Below are 21252 nucleotides of genomic sequence, written 5' to 3'. Positions count from 1 at the left end.
TTTTTTATTTGCAAGTCTCAGAATGCTGTTTATCTGGGAGAGAAAGAATAGAGAGGAAGATGGCAGGTGCACAGTCTGCTGCATTTGTAGAACAGTGGGAAGGGAAGACTCTGCTACGCACATGTGGACCATGTGTGAAACTTCCCCTCCTCCATTATGTCTGTCACTGAGAGATGACTGCAAGGCCCTGCCAGTAACTCTGCCATCCCTTCTTGACACATCTGAGGGCATGAGAAAGGCAGGGCTGGACATGGAGAATTAGTAAGGTCACACAGATACGTTCTCAGCTTGCACAGGGAAGATCTCATCCAAATATTTCCTGGCTGTCGCAATTATTTTCCATTATTTCCCTTCTGCTTCTGTTTTTTTTTTTTCTTGCTCCTGTTTCTATACTTTTTATGCCTATAACCTCATATCTATTTCTTTTTTCCTTCATTTCTACTCATGTTGTTGCCATCATTACTTACCAGAACTCCTTTCTCTCTTTTCTGTTTAAGAATATTAACTTCTGCTGGTGTCCTGGGCTGCTTCTCTAAAGTGATTCTGAAGCCTACACTATCTGCCTCTTTCCATCAAGAGTCATGATTTTTTTTTCTGATGATGGCTCAGGAGGGTGTAATAACCAGATAACCAGCAGCAAAACAGCTGCTGGGGCAGCAACTATAGAGAGTTTTCCAACCTTCTTTGAGTAGACAGTCACTGGGGAGGAAATTCCCCCCAAAGCATCAGTGATTTGGGCAGCCATGCTTGCAAAACAAGACAGTCATACTGGGCTTTCCCGAAGAATTACACCATTTCAGTCTTTCAGGAGAACTAAATATGGGTGTCAAAAGAGGAAAAATCAGCTATTTCTGCTGCAAATGCAGAAGACAGTTTACGCAACCAAAAGTTTTAGATGATGCAATTGGGGTGGGTGTTGGCTTTTCTTCTCTCTGTAAGGTGAGAGACGTCATTTCATTGTCATGGAACTGCAGCTCCCTAATGGGCAAGGTATGACAGCTGCCTGACAGAAAGAAGAAAGCAATGTGTCCCTCTACAGATTTGGAAGCTTTTAAGTTTCCTAATGTGGGATTTTCCTTTAGCGGTTTTAACATCCCGCTCTCTATTTTGCTAGCTACTTAGGTATGCTGGAGTTACTTTGTATTTTATCACATATGTAAAACTCGACACATTTTTAATTTTCCTTGTTATGCATTTTAGATGAGGATCTTAAAGGCAGTAATCTAAAAGGAGCAACCTGAGAGCAGATTCCCCTCCATTGGTGGGCAGAGCTCCATAGCACTCTCTGTCTCAAAATAAGTTCATCAAGAGCTTTTGTGCCTGGAGTGACAGCCGTGCAGAGCTGGCTTTTCTTTCTTTCATGCCCCCTCCACACTTGGGGATCTTGTTCCATTCTAATATTTTAATCTTCTCACTCTCTCCGTCCTTTGCAAGCGAGGGACTTTATAAAATCATGTCCAGTTCCCAAATACAATAACCAATGTGCCACTTTGATATATTTGATGTGATTTTGCTCTCCGTTTCTACTGTACAGGTAAGCTCTGGAAGTTATAAGCCGTTGCCACAAGCCAACAGTCCTTTGCCTCGGTATCAGCAAAGCCCTCTAGTATCAGTCACTGTGTTTGAAAGGGCTGAAATCCTTTAATACATATGTCAAATAGCATCCATAAGAACAGGCCTTTAGTGCTGGGATAACTCAGCGAAGCCAAAGAAGGATTTAAAAACATAGATGATATGTTTCTCTAACTGTTCTGTCTAAATAAAAGCCCTGTGAAGTCAACCACTTCTGGAAACATACGAACCCAGGCTGGCCTTTCGTCTGTCCCCTGGTAGTCTACAGTGGAGTGAGTAATCTGTGCGCTTTCTAGATTCTTCACCATTCGAGCAATCAGTTTCCCAATGTCACTCCGAGGAGCTGATCCGTAGGAAAAGCCTAAGTTATCCTGGTACAGAGAATGGGAGAAAAGTATCATGCAGAAAGATGAGGCAGGGAGAGAGAAGAGAAATTATACAAGAAAGATGAGTGGTAAAAGTTAGCCTAGATAACTTCTCTCTCATTACATGCTAGATGGTCCATACTTATCTACAGTGGTTGATAGCACTGGTTGTTCTTCTGCCTTCACTGCAACTTCATAATGGTTATTGAAGCTAGTTTTTTTACTTTCACTTTTAAATTAACCACAGTAAATGAAGAAAACTTAAGACTATGTTGGCAATCGAAGGGTTGATTTCCCAAGCGTTTGTACACTTAGCATCTTTGACATGAAGATTTGTGTCTTACTAGAGTTGCGGCACCCCCTTACTAACCTCGTTTTATTGGGCAATGACACTGAAGGTGGGGGTACTGGTTTTGCTGATAGCACCCCTTCTCCCCACCTCCGTGTTCTGCTTCTGTTCACTTCCCTTTTGGCACTTGCTAGTTGCTAATGGGTGGTGTCTAGTGGAGATTACTCCATCTCCTAGAAATGGATGTTTGCTATGTGGACCAAACCAAGCAGTTCCAAAAGGGGGCATGTATTTGATTATGGATGGAGAGGTCCCTTTCCTCTGCCTTTTCTTATGGCTCATCTGCAAAGTTCGTATGGACTCACATCAATGGAGCTGGCCATGAGGGATCCTCTGTCAATGGCATGTTTCATGATTTTATAGATATCTTTAGGGGCATCCTTTATCTCATAGAACTCTGTGACTCCTCCAGTGAAGTCCTCCATGGCTTCAGTGGTGTTGCCTCCTTTCAAAGCTTCATATGACCCATGGAGTCTTGGAAAGAGAAAAGAAAAATAAGATTCTCTTTTACATAGATAATGATACCTACATATAAAAATTTTTTTATACATAATATATATTTATCTTGTGTGTGTATATAAATAAAGACATGAAAACACACATACTAAAAAAACCCCACAAACCATCTGTTTGGTAACCCTCAAGTTAAAAGTTTTAAAATGTGCCACCTGCACACATTTAAAAAAAAAAAGAGATGTTGAGAATCAGATGTAGACCTCTGAATGAGTAGCAAAACCCCCTAGAAAATATGTTTTACCCCAAGGCATGACAATCTATGGGAAAAAGTACTGGTATGTTCAGAGCCTCTCTACATGCTCGTTATAGGTCCTGTAGGCAGTGGTTTAACAACCTCCCCAGCCAAAACCTCGGTGGGGAGCCTGGCACGGTCCAGCGGGTTGTTTTACTTTGCATAGGCCTTTTCCAGGAGGGCACTCCAGAACTCGTTGCGCTGGGAGGACTTGGTAAAGACCAGCTGGTTGTTGTAGGTGGGTAAGCAGTCATCAATGATGACGTCCACCCAGTCTCCATAGCGCCAGAACTGAATAAAGGCAAACAGAAAAAAACTATGGGTTGGCTTGGTGCAGGAAGGGGGAAAGCCAGGCTGAGAGAGGAGAAATGTGGACATTAACTGCTTTGTAATGTGGCAAAAAGCGACGGCTGTTTGGGAGGGAGGCAGACGGACTGAATTCCCCCAGGCAACGCATGCAGGACAATGAGAGGTCCCTTAGGAGAGCCAAGGGAAATATGGAAAGCAGTCAATCTCTTCTGAATAAGTGGTTCTTCAATAACTTTTTTTTTTGTTTGACAGACCAGCTGCTTGCGGGCCTAAAAATAGATGCTCTTGCCAACTACCAGCGTGTCTGTGCTGGCCGTAGTGCTGCATCTGAGCAGCAAGGCAGGACCAGGCACCTGTTGCTACCCCTTACGCACAGGACACAGCGATCTGCAAATGCTTCCTTGGTGGGTTAATGCTCCCTAATTGCCTGTATGGGCTGGCCCTTCTGTGACTGCCCTGTTGGAAATGTTTAGGGTGAGGCAGTTCAATCCCTCTTCCTTCCCCGCTGTCGCTCACACTTCCAAAGGGTGGAGAAGCAAGAGGGAAGAGCAAGTCTAAGAGCTGAGCTCTCTCTTGGGTAAATACAGTTACATCTGCTTCCTGCTAGATGAAGGGACTCACCTGGAAGTGAAAGATGCCAGCATAGTTTTGTATAAAGGACTGGTCATGAGGTATGACTCTACAGAGTAGTTTTTTATTCAGTGTCAGGCAAGCAATGGCAGCCAGGAACCAGCAGTCACCTGTAAACAAGCAGAAGCAGCAGACAAAATGAAGGGACAGAGCAACTAGAATCAAAGGGAAAACCTGAGATGCTGCAAAGTGACATGTTAATTCTCGGTAGAGCATGCCATCGCATTTCAGGGGAGGGCTCTTCTCCATGTGTTCTGCAGTACTTTAGCAGTTTGTTTATTTGTGCTCTGGAAATGCTCATTGGCATAATTCATGGCTAGGTACGTGCCTGTTAAATAGATGATGTTCCCTGTAATTTACAAAAAGCCTAAAATCTGATGAGCACTGTTACCTGTGTTAAGATTTCCCTGTCCCATGTGAATGCCTATCTGACTTCCCACATTAGTTCTCCTTCCAAGCTTAGGACAGAGACCAGCTGAGAGAGAACTCTCTCCCAGGTGGAGCTCTGTACAGCTGAGGTTCAGTCTCTCATTTTCATTTTCTGCTCTCAAGATAACCCACTGTCCCAACCATCATTCTGCGGGGCCTCTTTCCGCTTTGTTGCTCTGACGCATCTTCCTCTTTTTGAATCTGTGCCTGCACTGTTGTAAACATTGTCCCCTTTAGCGCTTTTCAGTTCCTCCTTTAGACTCTTGCACAAGTTTGCTGCCTCTGTGGGAGCTCTGGGAAAGTGACTTTCTCCCATAATACTTCTGTATTCAGCAAAGGATGCTTCAACCATTAATTAAAACCTCCTAGCTGCTACTGTAAGAGAGGTTATAGGGTAAGCTTGCCTGATCAGTGTGAATTAGTGGGGTGAGAGAATTAGATGAGGTAGTGAAAACTAAATCTGATTGCAGGGAGTTGTAAAAGAACTTTATGAAACTGGTGGAGTGATAAAACATATAGAAACACATATACATATATATTTTGGAAAGCCAACTCTATACATATGGCAGTACATTCTAAGTTACCTATTTCCCCTTAGGAAGGATGCAGGGTCCACTGTGAACAGGAGTTTTCTAAACTATCCAATGTTCAGCAGAAGTCAAATAGGTAAATAATGCTATGTGTAGTTGGGGAAGGAATGGAAGACAAAAGAGAGAACTTATTATGCATGTAAATTCATTTGCGTCCACACCTTGGCAACTGTGAAGTTCTGGTCACCTCAAAAAGAAAGGCAGTTTTAAATAAATTAAAAAAAAAAAAAAGAAAAAGTACTGGGAATGTGATAAGGACAGTCACAAACACAGAACAACACTTAAATGAAAAGATTAATGCACGTTAGGATGTATTAGCTTAGGAAAAAGATCATAGGAGAAGTTATAAAACCATGAAAGACATGGGGAAAGCTGAGTGGGGAATGACTTTACAAAGCAGTGCAGGTGAGTGCCGCGTGGACGACTGTTGCAGAGGCATCACTTGTACCTAAGTAGCGGCTCTATATATCAAAGTATCTTTGAGCATCTGAGCTTAAGGTCTTCAATATAGGGGTTGTCCTTGAGTACAAGGCACATTTAGCTGGAGGCCTTCAGAAGCTCCTGTATGGAAATAACAGGACTAAATACCTGAAAAAATACAACAGTAGCTGATTAGATTTTTTTTTTTTCAGTCAAATAACTCCTCCTCTTTATCTCTTATTCTTCTCTTAACTAATTTTGTCCCTCCTCAAAGCCCAAAAGAAAGGCCAAATGGTGCTTTGTAACACACTCATGGTATTATTTCATGAAAAGCAAAACACCCTGCAAAGCATCTCTGGCTTAAAGTTCTTCCCTAGATTGCTACAGGGAAGATATAAATGATTTGCTATAGAGAGAAGGAATCAGTAGATGTGTAGTGGTATACTGAGACAGAGGATTCCAAATATCACCTTGTAAGCAAAAGAAAATTAAGTGATGCAGACTTTAAAAAGTGCAGAGTTGAAGTAAGAATTTCATACCTAATTCTCCTTGGCAGATATCTGTTCTGTTGGCTCCACCGATAATAAACCGTGGATTCTCACAGATTTCCTGCAAAATATAAACAGATGGATGAGCAGGAAAAGCATGCATTATGATGCCTGTTTGCCACAAAAATAAAGGTTGTTTCAGGACAATGTTTTCCTGTGGGATAGCTTGTGGATACCAAATCTCTTGTAGAGTTTTCAGCTGCAGAGTTTCACTATGAAAATGTTTTGGAATCTGGATGTTTCAGACTTCAGCCAGAGTTTTCTCCATGTATCTACCGGGTCTAATAGCTAGCCTGGAGGGCGCTCTCTGTATGAGGTTCAAACACGTTAAAATGAGAAGAATAGGGAAAAACATTTTTCTACACAATAATGAAAGACCACTGGAGAAGACAGGAGAGCAGGTAGGTGGAAAGAGCATCAGGGGACCAGATTAAATTCTTTAAAATGACTGCAGGTTTAAGGTGTCCAATTTACAGTAACTAATATGCTGGGGCATTAATAGGGTTGAAGAATGCATTTCATCAGGAATGAACCCCAGTAATACTCCTCCTTAAAATTTGCCCAGGATCAGATGTTTAATTCTCAGGAATAATCAATTGCTGGTTAAGAGATTTTATTCTTTTCCTTGTGTTGCAGGATTTAATTGCCAATGCTGCATTCAGAAATGTATACAGACATCATCTGTCTCTGAGGACAGGAAGCTCTTCTTTTGTCCTGCTCTTAAGACAATGTATTCGGTTTGTCAGTATTTATACTAGTACAGAATGGGCACAAGATGCTGTAAAGGCATAAATAATTAAGGAATTGCTGTAGGGAGGTAAGGACTATGTAGGAACTACCAGCAAATGAGCTGGAACCATTGCAGGGTTACACAGAACATTTTCTATATGGGGCAAAGAACCACAGGGTATAGGAAAGCCAAGGGAAGAAGTAGGTACAACCTGTCCTGCAGAGAAAAAAAAAGTCCCTGCTTTACTCCATCTCTCATACCCAAATACTTGGTATGGGGAAGAAAAAGAAGACACTTAACTTTTGAACCCATCTCTTGTGAGGGTAAGGAAAGAAAGATATTGCAACCTGAGGACCACTTCCCTGAGCAGCTTCAAGTGGGGAAGAAGACAAAGTATAGTGCAAGAACCCAATCTGCTGGAAGATGGCAGGGCTGGAGTGGGAAGGAGAAAGAAAAAAACAACTGACAATTGCTTGTGTGGCAGTACAGGCAGCTGATGCCACCTCTGCGGTCTATAGCTTTTTTCCCATGTCATCAGGGTAGCCCTGGATTTTCCTAGACTCATGTTTCAGGTCTAGTAGTTTCACTTGGCTTGAGCCCACTTTTTTGCTCCTTCACAGTAATCAGCAGAGTTGCTTTGATATAAATATTTGGATTAGTCATATAGCCAGATAGAGAGACCAGCTTCCGGCTCCCCCCAGCAGTCACCTTATTCTCCTCGAGGGAGGGAATGGAGGGATTGTCCTGTTATTTTGGGCCTTGGTCAGCTGTCCTGGGGTCTAGTTCTGTCAAGGCAGCTGTTCGAGATGCCTTCATGCTTTTCTCCACCCACTTGCTTTGTTGAAAATATTCTTTGTCACGTTGCTGTAGTGCTCTCCTGAAAACCAGCTGTGAGATGCCAGGTTTTCAGATTGCATTTTTTCAACCTCTATTACTGTATTTTAGCTTGATCCTGCTGCTATTGAAGTAACAAGCTTCAACATCCAGCATGTAACAATCCAGCATGCCGTCTTTTAGATGAAGGTAGTTAGATGGTGCCTAAGTGTTTCCAAATATTAAACATACAGCAATGATTGTTCCTCAGTGCAATTTATTGCATCTTGGGCTCGTTTGCTTTGGAGGATGGTTGGTAAAGGAATGCCAAGGAGGGAGTCATACAATTGTCATATGGACTGATTTAGCTATGACAGAAATGCTTTTCTTGCACTTCTTTATGGTGGCCAGGTGCGTTTAGTACACTGTGGATATGCTTTTAATATTGTATTACTCTAGTTCACCTCCAGCTGTGCTAGTTGTGCTGAGTACAGCCAAAGTTACAGGGAAAGCTATTAGATTCCAAGGCTGATGAAAAGTACTCAGTCAGCAGAGCGAGACCACCTGGTGTTCAAGATGCAGGTGGCAGGTCTGTCCTTCCAGTCTTCCTGGCTGAGTAAGGGATTGCTCTTCATCTCTCGGGTCAAGTTATCACAGAGAATCTCAATAGGCTGCACTTCACTGATGAAAGGATTCATCTAGAAAGAGCCTTGGCTGATCTGAGTGCCTCAGAGTGCCTTGGTACTACTTGGAACACAAAGGACCTCTGTGTTCACTGGGTTGATTCAGTTCAGACTGTCATTTCATTACAAAGAGTCAAAGTTACAGCAAGGGAGACAGAGAATCCTAGGAAAAATCCATTAGTAGTGCACGCTGCTTTCTGGGCAGAGGGTACTTATGAATCAGTTGGACAGGGGCACTGGAAAATGCAAAGGCAGCATGCAACTAAAAATGGCATTTGACCTTTGTTATATTTTAATTAGCTTTTCTTCTGTGTCAGGGAAAAGTCCTCCAGTCAGCTTATACTGTTGCAGCAAAAGGCATTCATTCCTTTAAAAACTGCTGGTAAAAAACCCTGCTGTTAATAAACTATGGCATTCTAAGTAAATTCCCTAAACTGATCCTACCAAGTAGAGGAAGCATCTCCTTTGGTCTGCCTAAGACAATTTGTAGCCTCACGCTTCTCCCTTGGCCTCTTGTGGTCTAGACCGTGCTATTACATGGCTGTGCTGCAGACTTCAAGGCCGAGCTCAACGTTGTCAGACATCAAGCTGGTTTTAGAGTTTCAGAGCTGGATTACCCTCATCTGAAAGTCCTGCCTTGGTGGCACTAAATGCCATCTTTACTTTGTGGTACTGCCTGTAGAGGCACACATTTTGTGATTACTAAATTCAAACAGCTTCACACCTGTGCAGCAGATGATCTGACTGATTCATTTTCATTCTAAGCAAAATCCACTAGTCTGGTGACTTGATTTTATTTGTATTTGTTATGAAAAGAAAGCTCCTCCTGCTGATTTTCTTGGCTACAGAGAGGATCACTGTAGGGAAGTCATTGAATCTGGCGGTTAACACTGTGACCTCCTGGCTGTGAGCAAGGAGAATAACAGTGGTGCCTCTGAAAGCACAGTGTCACAGCAGAGCCTTCCTATTAATGTCCTAGTGTCATTAGGTCCAAACAGGACTGCAGCAGGACCTCTTGATACTCCGCATTGTTATAATACAGACTTTTTCTCAGCTCTCGAAGATCAGCGACCTGGTCCCTGCCCTCAGCTGAGAAGCTCTTGCAGGCAGCATAGGTGTGGGAGGCTGAGGCTGTTAAAGCTGAGCAGAGCCCATCACTGAGCTGGGTTTAACCTGGTGCAGGTGAGAATGGCTCTTTGGGCTTCTCTTACCTTCCATGGGTGAGCGAATGATTTAATATTATGCATTAACTGAGGGGGATTTTATTTCCCCTCTACTTACCTAAACCATGCTCACACATACTCTCAACAGAAACACTGGATGGATCCTGCAGTCTTTACTCAGGGAAACTTTTAGGGCTGTCACTTGGCTTTTGCCTGAATTGAGTATCAGGAGTTAGGAGGTCTGCTCTGCGCATTCGTGTCACGGCATGGCAGTCACTAGCTGGGTAGAATTACAGGGGCCTTCTCGCCGCCTCCATGCCAAGGCTCACAGCTGCCCTGTGTGGCAGCTGTCCTGACGGTAAGGCACAAGACCAGTCCTCGTGCCCTCACTGCCCTTGCAGCAGTGGAGGCCAACCATTTCGCGAGGTGTCGGAGGAGGACCTGACCTCCAGGTAGCACCGACTGCAAAGAGAAGAGCCTGGAGGAGCAGACACATGAGAGCAAGGGGCAGCTCTGGGGCTGGGATGCTGGACACCTCTCCCCACCTCGGTAATGAATTGCAAGAGCCCTGAGGAAAAGGTTGAATCACAGCATGGCCGTTGCCAGGGGAAGCGGAGAGAGCCCAGGTCCCGGCAGCCCACACATGGGAAGGGGAGTTGCCCGTGCCAGGCTCAGCGAGCGCCTGAGCTTAGAGCCGGGGATCGGGGGAGTGTCATCCATGTGGCTGACTTGCTGTGGGGTCCATGTAAGTCTCAGGTGCAAAAGCAGACTCATAGCCCTTCCATATGTCAGCACAGTATGCTGAGAGCTACAGCGAAGAAGCGCTATTCAGCTGAGGAATGGCACCGTTATCAGTGCTTGGTTATAGCGTTGGTAACTGGCAAACGCGTGCCCTTTAGATTAACTTTGTGATTCCTCAAATAACACTTGGAGCTTCTGAAAAACCTGCACTCAACAATCACACCTGGATTCATGTCATAGCAAATAATGCTCATTTCAGGCCAGCATTAATCTTTCACGTATATTATATTCTCATACACTGATCTTATGTGGTGGTGGGGAGCTTGGATACAAATTGGTTAGGTGGCATAAGGTGACTCAGAAAGCCAGAGGCAGTCAGGAACAGGTTGCCTATTTCCCAGCTCTCTGTTTTAAATGAGATCTTAGAGCACATTGATCACTTGTTTATTTGCTGTTTCTGGGGGTATGTGGCATATACAATATGCTACAGAAATCAGGGAAAGGATCTAGAGTGAAGCTAGTGTTAGGTTATTCTCTCAGGACTTCTGAACTGTCTGGTACTTTGTTTTATTTTAGAATACGTTATCAAGTCTGATTCAATTCAAGTTTGACCTGAATTTCAAAGTGATTAAAAATTACCACTTTAAGACTATAGTTTATAAGCTAGTTGCTTTCTTTGCCAAAAAAATGCCATTGCAATTTAATAAGAATAGAAGTTGTCCATATCTTTACAGACTATTACAAAACATGGCCTTTGCAGTCGAATCTTTACATTTGGTTCTTCAATGACTGCTTTAATCTCTTAGCAAAATACTCTTTAGCCCAATATTACTACTTCATATTCATTTGACTTTGATGTTCTGTTAACGTGTCTGTTGTGGCTATTTGTGTATATAATATTATCAGACAAGTCCTCCTACCAGTGCTATATAACCTACAGTTTCCAAGTCCATTGAAGCAAAGTCCTGGGTCAATCTGAGATCAGCACCAATAGATACAGGTCTTTTGCATCAGTGCCCAAGAGAATTCTCACTTTGCAGCTGTGGTATGGATGACAAGGTAGAGGACACATTATAAAAGGAGAAAGCATTATACACGAGTCTCTCCTCTTTGGGGATCTACTGGGTACAGCAATGACCTGAATTACAGGGTTTGTTTTAAAACATGTTTGCAGCAGAAGGCACAGGCATTTCTACAAATCAGGCCCAGTGTGTCCCTGGCAGGACAGCCAACTCTATCGGGGTCAGGACCGACTGGATCCATGATCCCACAGCATGCCAGTATCCAGCGAGGTGCAGACTGCAGCTCGCTGGGTCTCCTGCCTCTGCTCTACCTGCAGCTGGCACCGCAGATATGTCAGGTGCCTGAACACTTGTGTCAAAAGAACACAGATAGCTTTGGTTTTGATGTTTAGGTTGTACTTTGACTCTTACACAGTCCCCAGCTTGTTGTTGCTACGTGAATAAGTATAGAGCTTCCAAACTTATTTGTTAATGAGTGACTTAAAGATCTTTGGGATAGAGACCCTGAAGTCTGAACCTTCCCAAAACCAAAGGCTTAATCTGTGCATGCTCTGTTATATTAGATAAGTCTGAGGTTACATTGTGGGTTTTTTTTTGTTTTGATGCTTTCTCATATGCACACTTGAAGTCTGTCTGCCCCAGAGAGCTGGCACTCACCCACTGTACTGCTGTATTGCTTTCCTCCCTGTAGAAATAGGGGAAACCCCATCTCTTTAAGATGATTGACTTGCAGCTGCATTTAACTCATTCCTACGCATTTCCAGGAGCTGATACAGCCATGGTGATGAAGGAATGACCAAACACATATGCACAGGGCATGGGAGATGGGAGAGTCATGTTGCCCACCCCCCGCGTTGCTCACGTTGTTGTTGTGGCAGCGGCACATGGCCTTCCTCTGTGTCCGTAACAGCTACCCACGTGAGCTCCTGGTCTTTTGCTATTTAGTTACGTTCCTGTAGTTAGTTTTATTTATCACCACTGACTTTGCCATCGAAGCACAGATTTGGGTGTTGGGAAGTATGGCAAATCTAGAAGAGGCGGCCAAAAACTGCCAGAGAGAGGAAGCTGGGGAAGCTCCTCAGAACCACATCTCCTCAGAACCACATCTCCTCAGAACCACCGCTGCTGGACAGGGGAGGGCAGGGGCCGAGGTAGCGTCTTGGGGGCTACCTTGCTGGAGGGGAGCAGCCATCCAGCAGGAATGACAGGGAAAGAGGATAACTCCTCCTGCAGTAGGATGGGGAATCAATTGGGAATGGAGAAATTAGTCTTCTGCCTGTGAGAGAGACTCAGGGTGGGAAAGAAGAGGAATGCTGGCTGGGGAATGCCCACAAGATAGGAAAAATAAATGGGATTAGTAAGCAGGACTGGGTCTTCATAGTCATTACAACACCCACATTCATGGTAAGCGGATAATATGCTAAACAACCTTTGCAAGTTGGCTAAGCAATGTTGGGAACAAACAACTGAATAAAAGCACGTTTCAGACCATAACCTGTCCTTTTATTTTCACAGATTAGGAAACCAGCAGAATACTAAAGTAAAGTTGTAAGTGAAACAAAGTAGTGTTTAAAAATTAAGCCTCAGCAAACCCAATAACTTGTAGCAGAATGAGGAGAATTTTTCTCTGGTAGTTTCAGACAAGAAAATCTCTAGCAAATCATGCAAGAAGAAAATTAAAGTCCATATTTCTTTTTCTACATATTTCATTCCATCTCTTTTTTTTGTTTCATTTTGGTTTATTGTATTTTAGTCATTATATACACACTCTCTGAGCTTCCACAGCCCTAGCTAGTTATGTTCCAGGAGAGCTCCAAGGAAATACACTTCCAGCTTATTCCCCCACCTCCCCAACACACACTTCCTGCAATAATGGAAGCTCAGGGTGAATACTTCAACTTACAGAAAGTAAAAGGCACTCGGCAAACATATTACTTACATGTGGTCTTTTCCATTCGAACTTGATGGGGATTTTCTGGCTATAGAAGAGAGAGGACTCATTTGGTGGGAAATCAGGATCTTCATAGAGAATATTTTTCTCCAGGCACTTCTTGTGAAGCTCTTCATAGGTCTTCTCCTTTACTCTGATAATGGGCTGGTTGCGACTTATAATGGCAGAATAAATCCCCCCTGTGCCCCCACCTGCACCTTCAGTTGTAGTGCTAATAGTAGCGCTGGGAACTGACCCAGCAGCTGTCTGCTGAGCCACCGCTGCATTTATGGCGGACGGCATGGGAATCAGGCTTAAAGCAAATGTTGAAAGAAAGCAAGATCTTGCAAACTGGAAGGAAATTCAAGAAAAGAGGAAGCTGCTGTGTAAACTGCTTTCTCTATCCGTTGAAAGTCTCCTAGTCAAATTTGCAAGCAACAAAATTCCATGTGGTTAAGCATGTTGTGCATCCTCTCGAAGGGCAGTTTTGTTATAAGAAACCAGAATTTATTCCTTGATGTGGAACAAGATAATCTGTTGGCTAACTTCTGTGCCTGAGTTGTAGTATCTACAGCATGTGTGTGTGCCTGCCCTGTGCGTACAAGCATCCAGAAGGGACAAGCTTTAACCCGTGAAATCTAAAAATAACTACAAGCAAAGAGCGAGAGGGAGGGGGTTAGTGAGATGGTGTCAGTCTTCCGCGCAGCTCATGCCGATGCCAGGCATGTTCCTGGGACAGGCTCTGCGTGCAGGCTGACTCCTGGTGCAAGCAGCTCATCTTTTCCTTAAGTAGAGAGAACAGTGAAACTGGAAGCTAAACTCCTGCTGGTTTGGGAACATACTTATGAAGTACTGCCAGCCAATAAACTAGTCCTGACACTCCTGAAGGAACTGTTGTACTCAACTTGTTGCAGAAAAGATATCTAGAGATTTTTACTAGTAGAGAGGATTATCTGAAGACACGCTCCTAATGGTGAAAAAGGTAATTATTTGATGCTACTGAGGTCAGGTCAATATCTGCCAGCTGGGTTTGGCTCCTCTAGAGGTCAACTCACCAGCACTAAGATTCACCTGGTGATAGCTACCTCCCATGTAAAAGGCACCTTTTCGTATAGGGGCAGAAAAGTTTATAAGGGCCCCAGTCTGGAAACTGGGCCATTCTGTGTGTGTCAGGATATACCAATCTTAGAGGAGATGTCTGACTTTGCACATTTATTTTGTCACACAACAGTGGGATAAGGGACAAATTCACAGTCTCCATAAAAGGAAAATCTAAACACATGTTGCTCGTCTCTATAACCCATTCTTTAAAAGGTGACATTGTTTATGTGTCAAGAAAAGCCCCCTAACACCTTGATTTTTCTTTGATTGGGAAGTCTTAAATCACACAATGACATCAGTGTTATTTTTGCTTAATGACACTAGTCTCTCGACTCTGGCTCACGTACACATTGCTGACCTTCTGCCCTAGTACTATGGTGTTTTCCAAAGCACTGACTCTTTTTTTCTTTCTCAGCCATTTGCTTGGTTTACACATTTCAAATCAACAGTACAATGGACAATCTCTACAGCTTATTAAAAAAACTCGACTAGGGGAACGTTTACAGAAGGTAATATAGTTGGCAAGCTTGACTAACCTCTAGGAGTATTAATCCTCAGTCTTCTAATGGTGGCCTAAATCCTTTTCATCGGGAATGCAGCCTTCTTGCACCCACAGGGCAATCAGAAAGGACAGATTTCAAGTGTTCGTGGAAATAGGAATGCAATTGCTTCAGGGTGGGCTGTTCAGATGCAGAATTGATGACTTCCTCATTACATTTAGATGCAAGGATTGCAGGTCTCATATTTGACATTACTTTGCAGGAGAGCTTGGCAGAGCCATGTGTCACTCTTTCCAGGATATTTCAAGAGCAATATAAGTAGTGAGATGTAAGGGCCTCTCACTGCACAGCTTGAGCAAAAATGCTCATTTTGTGGAACCTGTGCATATGTTCTTTCTCTCATATTCTCCCTTCTTGCCCAATACAAAAATTCATCTATTATGTCTCATACACAGAGCTCTGTTTCGGGAAGAATGTCAGTAGCACAGGTGTGATATTTGACAAACTCCTTGTGGGCTGCTGGGGAGGATCAAGTGAAGGATTAGCAGTGTTTTTATTTATTTTTATTTTTATTTTTTTTTCTTGGGATGGTCAGCGAGTGTCAGGGTATGAGCTGCTGCCACTGCTACAGCTAACAGTTCAGCTAGTGCCTGCATAGGGAATGGCAGGTGGACATGCACTTCTCACTTCTAACCCAATGTTGTTCTTTATGGATGTTCAGGAGTATTTTGTGGTTATACCTGTTCAAAACACAGCTTCTCCTTATTTTTTACTGAGCAGATGGTTTTGTTACGTAGGTCTTTTTTTGTGAGAAACAGCAATTGCTAGTAAAAGACAAATGGTGTCTTTAAAGAAACTCAAGAGAGAAGACCATAGAGAAGAATGGATGTGCTGACTGCTACAAACAGCAAAATAAACCCTTTGTCCATTAGGAATTAAACCACCTTTGGCAATGGAATTTCTTGCAAGCAGAAGTACCCTGATAGCTGACCTATTCACACAGAGCAAAAGTGAACTACATGGATGATAATCTTTCTATTTAATTTTTATGAAGTTTTACCTCCAGTTGTTTTCACTAATTGAATTCAATTACTTTTTTTGTAAAGATATACTATGAATTTATTTCTTCATTTACGGCATAAATATGTGGAAAAGTATGTGAGTTGTTACAAATATCAATGTAAATTATATTCTTTGAAATTTATTTCCTCAGATTTAAAGGCACAATGGCTAAGATTTTCAGCAACTAATTCCTATTGAAATCCACAGAAGTTAGGCACTTCATACCACTGCAAATTTGACCCATGAGTACTTACTATAGTGCAGGTATCATACTAAGGGCCAGAGTATAAAAGTAAGTCATTCAATTTAACCAGATACCCTTGGAAGAATAGATAATAGTGATTCTCAACAGAAGAAAGAAGGTTGGAAGGAATAAGGCATGTAACTCGCTTCATTGTTACTTTATTTCACTTACTTTCCAATTTCAGAAATACCAGTTAAAACATTTCATTAAAATGCTCCAGACAATAATTATATCCTGTCAGAAGCACTGCTATGCTTAAGCGTAAGAAGCAATCGTGAACTAAAGCTTAGAAGCTGATAGAAAAATAGGGTCTGTCTCAAAAATAGGGTCTGTCTCTCTTCTCACAGATGTAGAAGATCTATCTGCTACTGTTCTACCTGGATTAATTTGTCTGCATTAAGCACAGCAGTATTTAGGCTGCTGGTTCCTGGAGTGGAGGCTCACACTGCCTGCTAGAAGGGGCTGACAAACAGCTCTGCAGAATAAAAAAAAAAAAAAAGGAACCTAAGGGTCTGGTGGGGAACAAACTGCGCTTGGTAGTCAAGAGCAGAGTAGTCACAGTTTGCTTTCACACTTGCTATTCCCAGAAATCTGCCCTGCAGAGGACAAACAGCAGCAGGTGGGAATGACTGACCGAGCACAGGGAGGACTTAGTAAGAAGAGTAGGGAACAACGTAGAAATGGACTGTTATGCTACCTTTAGTTGGCAAAAATGGTGACCATCTTTCTCTGTTTTCTAAGAGTTAATTTACTGATGTTTTTAGAAAATACTTCCTTATCTTGCTAAAAGAAATTAAGTCAATTTTGCCCTTTTATATCAACAAAACCCAACTGATGGCATGTTCAGGTTTGACTCAAAGCAGAACTGGTTTTGAAATAATATAGTTGACAAGTACAGCAAACAGAAAGGATAAACAACTTGAGCCTTGGAGCAATGGTAGCCTGCAAAAAGAGATGCCTGATATGGAAAGGGGCTGTGGTAATAGGCAGGATGTAGGGGATGCGGGACTCAAGATGCCTCCTAGTTTTGAAAGGGAAGAAAGCATCAGGACACACACCAGTTCTGTTTGCAGAGGTGGTAGGAAAAGGAGGCAAGGGAACATTAGGGTGAGTTGTAAGAGAATGGGGGAATAAGCATGAAGTGGGATGGCTAAATGCAGAATTAATCCTATTAAAAATAAAAATTTGCTTCATAAATACCAAGCTCAAATCTCAGCCAGACACTAAAAGCTGACCAAGAAATAACTAAAATATGTGTAAAGGAAGCCAAACCTTGGCAAGAGTTGGAAGATGTGGCGAAGCAGAGCTCTCCATAAGCAGAGTTGCTTCACTGGGCTGGCTTTAACCAATGACATTCAATCATCTAAAAATGCCAATTCTTTCCTATCAAAAGACTTTTTTTTTTTTAAATAGTACTTGCAGAGATAGGGGAGCAATAACATGGAAAATGTCTCCGCATGAGTCTGGCTGCTACCCTAAGCCATTATTGCATTTACGTAGACCCATGCCTTTTCAAAATCCAAATACCAGTTTCAAAGCCAGCTATTGAAGAGACTTCTGCACTCCCACATTACTGTCTTTTACTATCACACAACTGACTGGCACAACCTACTGAAACCTCACCTTCAGTGACTGAACTGTTTGTCTAGCCTGTTGTTTACTTTCCTGTACAGACTGCCTAATTTTGCATTGTCATAAGGACTGGAAAGGGGAAGTGTCTATAATCACACCGGGTGGCTCCTTCCATGTTTGTTTTCACAAGGCAGCTTGCAGGCAGAACTCTGATGATAACTTCTGCATCTGGCATATCTACTGATACTGCTTGTCGAACTGGCCCAGATCTGCTCTTCTCAAGTACTCCAGTGTCTGAACAGTGGGATTGCCAAATACTTAAATCAAACCCCATGCCAATGAGTCACAATCTCACCCCATCAATTAACGATTTTTTGGTGCAAGTGAAGGCAGAAGTCAATCTTAATGCCTAACTGAAGCTAGCCTGGAGCAGATAGCATTTAGCTTTTTTCCCCAAAGATACAATCCTAGTGATATTACTTTTGCCGAATAGAAGAGCTATCCAAGTTTAAATAAGTGCTTTAAAAGAAAAATTGTAGGAAATGTTAGTTTGGGGGTGTGGGTGGGAAACAAGTTCCTTGATTTGATTGGATTCAAGTGAACATTTTAAGTCCTCCCAACTTATTTCCCCTCAACCTCTCAATGAATTCTCTGAAGAAGTTGTGTCTCCTTTCAGTTGATGCAAATCTCCCAGTCAGCATCAACACTCAGGGCTAAATTTTCCAGCATCAGTGCAGAGGTCTTCGTATCATATGTGAAAACCACTTCTTTTTCTTTCCCATCTGAACAGGACAAGAGAGTTTACTATATGATTTAAGAAGAACCCTTCTGAAACACAGTTACACATGACTCCCTCCAGTTTTTAATTCAGACTGTCCCTGCCACTGGTGGAAAAGATTGATTAAAAAAGAAATAGTAGTCAAATCTGCCCAGTATACACGTAAGAATGCAGCAGAATTGGCAAAACTACTTCTTTTTTTCTGACCTTTCAAACTATGGTACATCAAACTATGGAACTATTCAAGGATTTTTCTGAAAAAAATAACCCTTGTTTCAGCATAGGTTTTTCTCCAAGCACCCTAAAAGTCCTCGAAATTGACAGGTGGAGGCAGAAAGTCCATGTCCACACAATTCCCAAAGTCAAGGGATGTGCTTGGAAAGCAGCCAGAAATGATAAGCCCTTTCTGTCGATGCTACTGCCTATCCATATGGGATCCCTCACCGCTTCTAGATATCCCCACATAGTCACGAACTCCAGACACTTTTGAATGAGCAAGAAAACAGAAAAGTAATCCTCGTTTTGTCTGCAAGTTTCCTGTTCTAGACTAGGCAGGCTTACAGATCTGAGCAAATGGTCCTTCATCTGAAATGCTATCTCTGATCATATTCTGTGCAGGACAAAGTTATCCAAACTTGTTAATTCTGAACCACTTTTACTGATGTATCTATTGCCTTACAAAGCAAGTGTTCTTCAGTTCTGCATGTAATATAGTGGTGAGTAGCTGTTGGCTCCTTTCACTAAATTCTGTCCTTGATATCAAAAAAGTAGCAAATAAAACTAAACAAAGAATCTCCCTATGCTCTAACACCTCCTATATAGAGCTGTCAGTTTGCCACCTCTAGTGAATGGCAGCAGAGCAACAGTATTTCAAAAAATTGTAGTAAAATTGAAGTCAGTTCATTACCCTTGGAACAGGCTGTCACAAAAGTGGGTTGCTGTCCAAAACCCAGAACTATCACCCGTTCAACCACACATGTAGTGTGGTATTGTCCGCTTTCGTCTGTGCAGCTGAAAAAAGAAAATTATTTCATAGACATTAGTTTCTGTCCATCAGTAGAAGTTCAGCATCATACAAAGTACTATTTCATTCTCATCCTGAAAGTTCCCTATACTGGTTTCTTTTCCTCTATTTACCTTTCTCCTGAAACAAGTAAAACTTTCTCCCATTATCAGCTAATTTTTCACTGCATAGCAGATTTCACAAAGTTACAGGAAAAAAAGTCTGAGAAGATATTTTGTGGCAAAAAGTATGGCTTTGACAACCAGAAAAGTTCTGGGTTTTTGCAAAATGGTAGTTAGAACTCCTAATTATAAATGTAAAGCTAATTTTAAAATTTTTCAAGTAAGATGTTTCAATCTGAGGCACAATTATCTTTCATGTGGTAACAAATTTAATTTTTATTAAAAAGCTCTAAAAAACCTCAAATCAAAATGAAACTTTCCAGAGTGAACAGAATGTTATATCATTCATCTCAAAATGACTTTTTTCCAACTTCTAGATTTGCTAGCAGTTTAGCAACACTTTTCTTTTCCATCCTGACTTTTTAAGCTTTTCAGATTTCGTATCCCAGATAAAGAGATTTGAAGCATACTTTTAACTACATTATCCAAGCTAGTCTACAGTTTTGCTCTGTGTTAAATTTTGTAGTTTTAGGACCACCTCCTGCACATTTTTGAACCCTGAATGAATAAAGAAATGCCTGTAAAATCACCATTTATGCACTGCACAGCCCCATGGGCAACATACCTCAATAGTAAAAGTGTCATAGTGACATATTTAGCATCTCTTTCCTTACAAGCAGCTATGGATATTTTTGGCTTTTAGGTTGTTTCACTCAACCGTTGCAGGCTGTGTCCCCTCGTGCTTCCTTTCAAGTGCTTTTCTCATATATTTTACCATGCTAATATACATGGTGCATTTGTTGATGACTTTGGAGACTACATGTAACGGTGTCTGTTTGTGGATCCAACACAGAATATTTGAAGTTGCAAGGGACCCATAAGGATCATCGAGTCCAATTCCCTGCTCCTCATAGGACTACTTAAAACTAAATCAGAAGACTAAGAGCATCATCCAGACGCTCACTGAACTCTGACCGGCTTGGTGCCTTGACCACTTCCCTGGGGAGCCTGTTCCAGTGACTGACCACCCTCTCTGTGAAGATGATCTTAGAAAAATACATCTTAAAAAATACAAACACTCCAGGTGTTGCCTATTTGCAAATCTCCCAGTTTAACTTCTTTTGCCTCTCTGATAGGCTTTACTCTTGCTGATTACTTTCTTTGTATTTGAGTAAATCTGTAGAACCTGTAGATTTGACTAGACAGAAACAATATGAGACAACTCAGTATTTCATGTGTTGCTGGCCTTAGACTTATGCAGAACATTGTTTACATCTGCAGTTTCATGGCAGATTCTGCAGGCTCTGGGACTTCACTAAGCAATAGTGGGGACTAATACTTCTACATTTGTAAGAAGGCCCATGAAGTAGAAAAGGCATTTCCAATGACAGTGTGCTGGTGGCTTTTGTCCATAATTGCTGTTACCTGGAAGAGAGAATGTTCTTGTGGAAAGTGAATTTCCGATACAGGAACTGCTTCTTGTGGAGATACTGAAATGAATGCCCATCATCTAGGTAGAGCTCACCTACTGCACAGGCCTGTGAAACACACCAGATGGAGTACAAATTAACAGCTTCTAGTACTGTACAATGAAACTAAAAATGTCTCACTATATGTTATGCTTCATAACATATGTGTGTGTGTTTATTTTTCTTTAGCGACTTGCATCCCTGGAAGGCTCAGGGAGTCCAGCTCTGAGAGTGCTTGAAGACTTGGACATCCTGATTTTGTAAATTGATGTGGGTGCCAGGTGTCACCTCATTTATTAGAAAAGACAGTTGTGGGAAGTTCTCTCTCTGTGTCCAAGAAGTCATCTGTGGCCTGCTCA

General features: G+C 42.1%; 2 protein-coding genes across 2 annotated transcripts in view; both read right to left on the bottom strand.

Annotated features, from left to right (window-relative positions):
- Window positions 1–15630, bottom strand: part of CAPN3 (calpain 3) — a 32407-nt gene extending 16777 nt beyond the window's left edge. Inside the window, exons 1-6 of the mRNA XM_072866073.1 lie at window positions 13052–15630; window positions 5952–6021; window positions 3965–4083; window positions 3192–3325; window positions 2592–2760; window positions 1803–1943 (exon numbers count right to left, since the gene is read on the bottom strand). Of these exons, the coding sequence (XP_072722174.1) occupies window positions 1803–1943; window positions 2592–2760; window positions 3192–3325; window positions 3965–4083; window positions 5952–6021; window positions 13052–13345 (927 nt within the window). The 5' untranslated portion in view covers window positions 13346–15630. The remainder of the gene's footprint in view (window positions 1–1802; window positions 1944–2591; window positions 2761–3191; window positions 3326–3964; window positions 4084–5951; window positions 6022–13051) is intronic.
- Window positions 15631–15791: 161 nt separating this feature from the next.
- Window positions 15792–21252, bottom strand: part of GANC (glucosidase alpha, neutral C) — a 28325-nt gene continuing 22864 nt past the window's right edge. The window contains exons 22-24 of the mRNA XM_072866066.1: window positions 20850–20962; window positions 19207–19310; window positions 15792–18303 (exon numbers count right to left, since the gene is read on the bottom strand). Of these exons, the coding sequence (XP_072722167.1) occupies window positions 18194–18303; window positions 19207–19310; window positions 20850–20962 (327 nt within the window). The 3' untranslated portion in view covers window positions 15792–18193. The remainder of the gene's footprint in view (window positions 18304–19206; window positions 19311–20849; window positions 20963–21252) is intronic.

This window comes from Ciconia boyciana, chromosome 6 (genome assembly GCF_034638445.1).
Source record: "Ciconia boyciana chromosome 6, ASM3463844v1, whole genome shotgun sequence".
Lineage (NCBI taxonomy): Eukaryota > Metazoa > Chordata > Aves > Ciconiiformes > Ciconiidae > Ciconia > Ciconia boyciana.
Note: the sequence above shows the minus strand (reverse complement) of the source record. Positions and strands in the feature narration are given on the sequence as shown.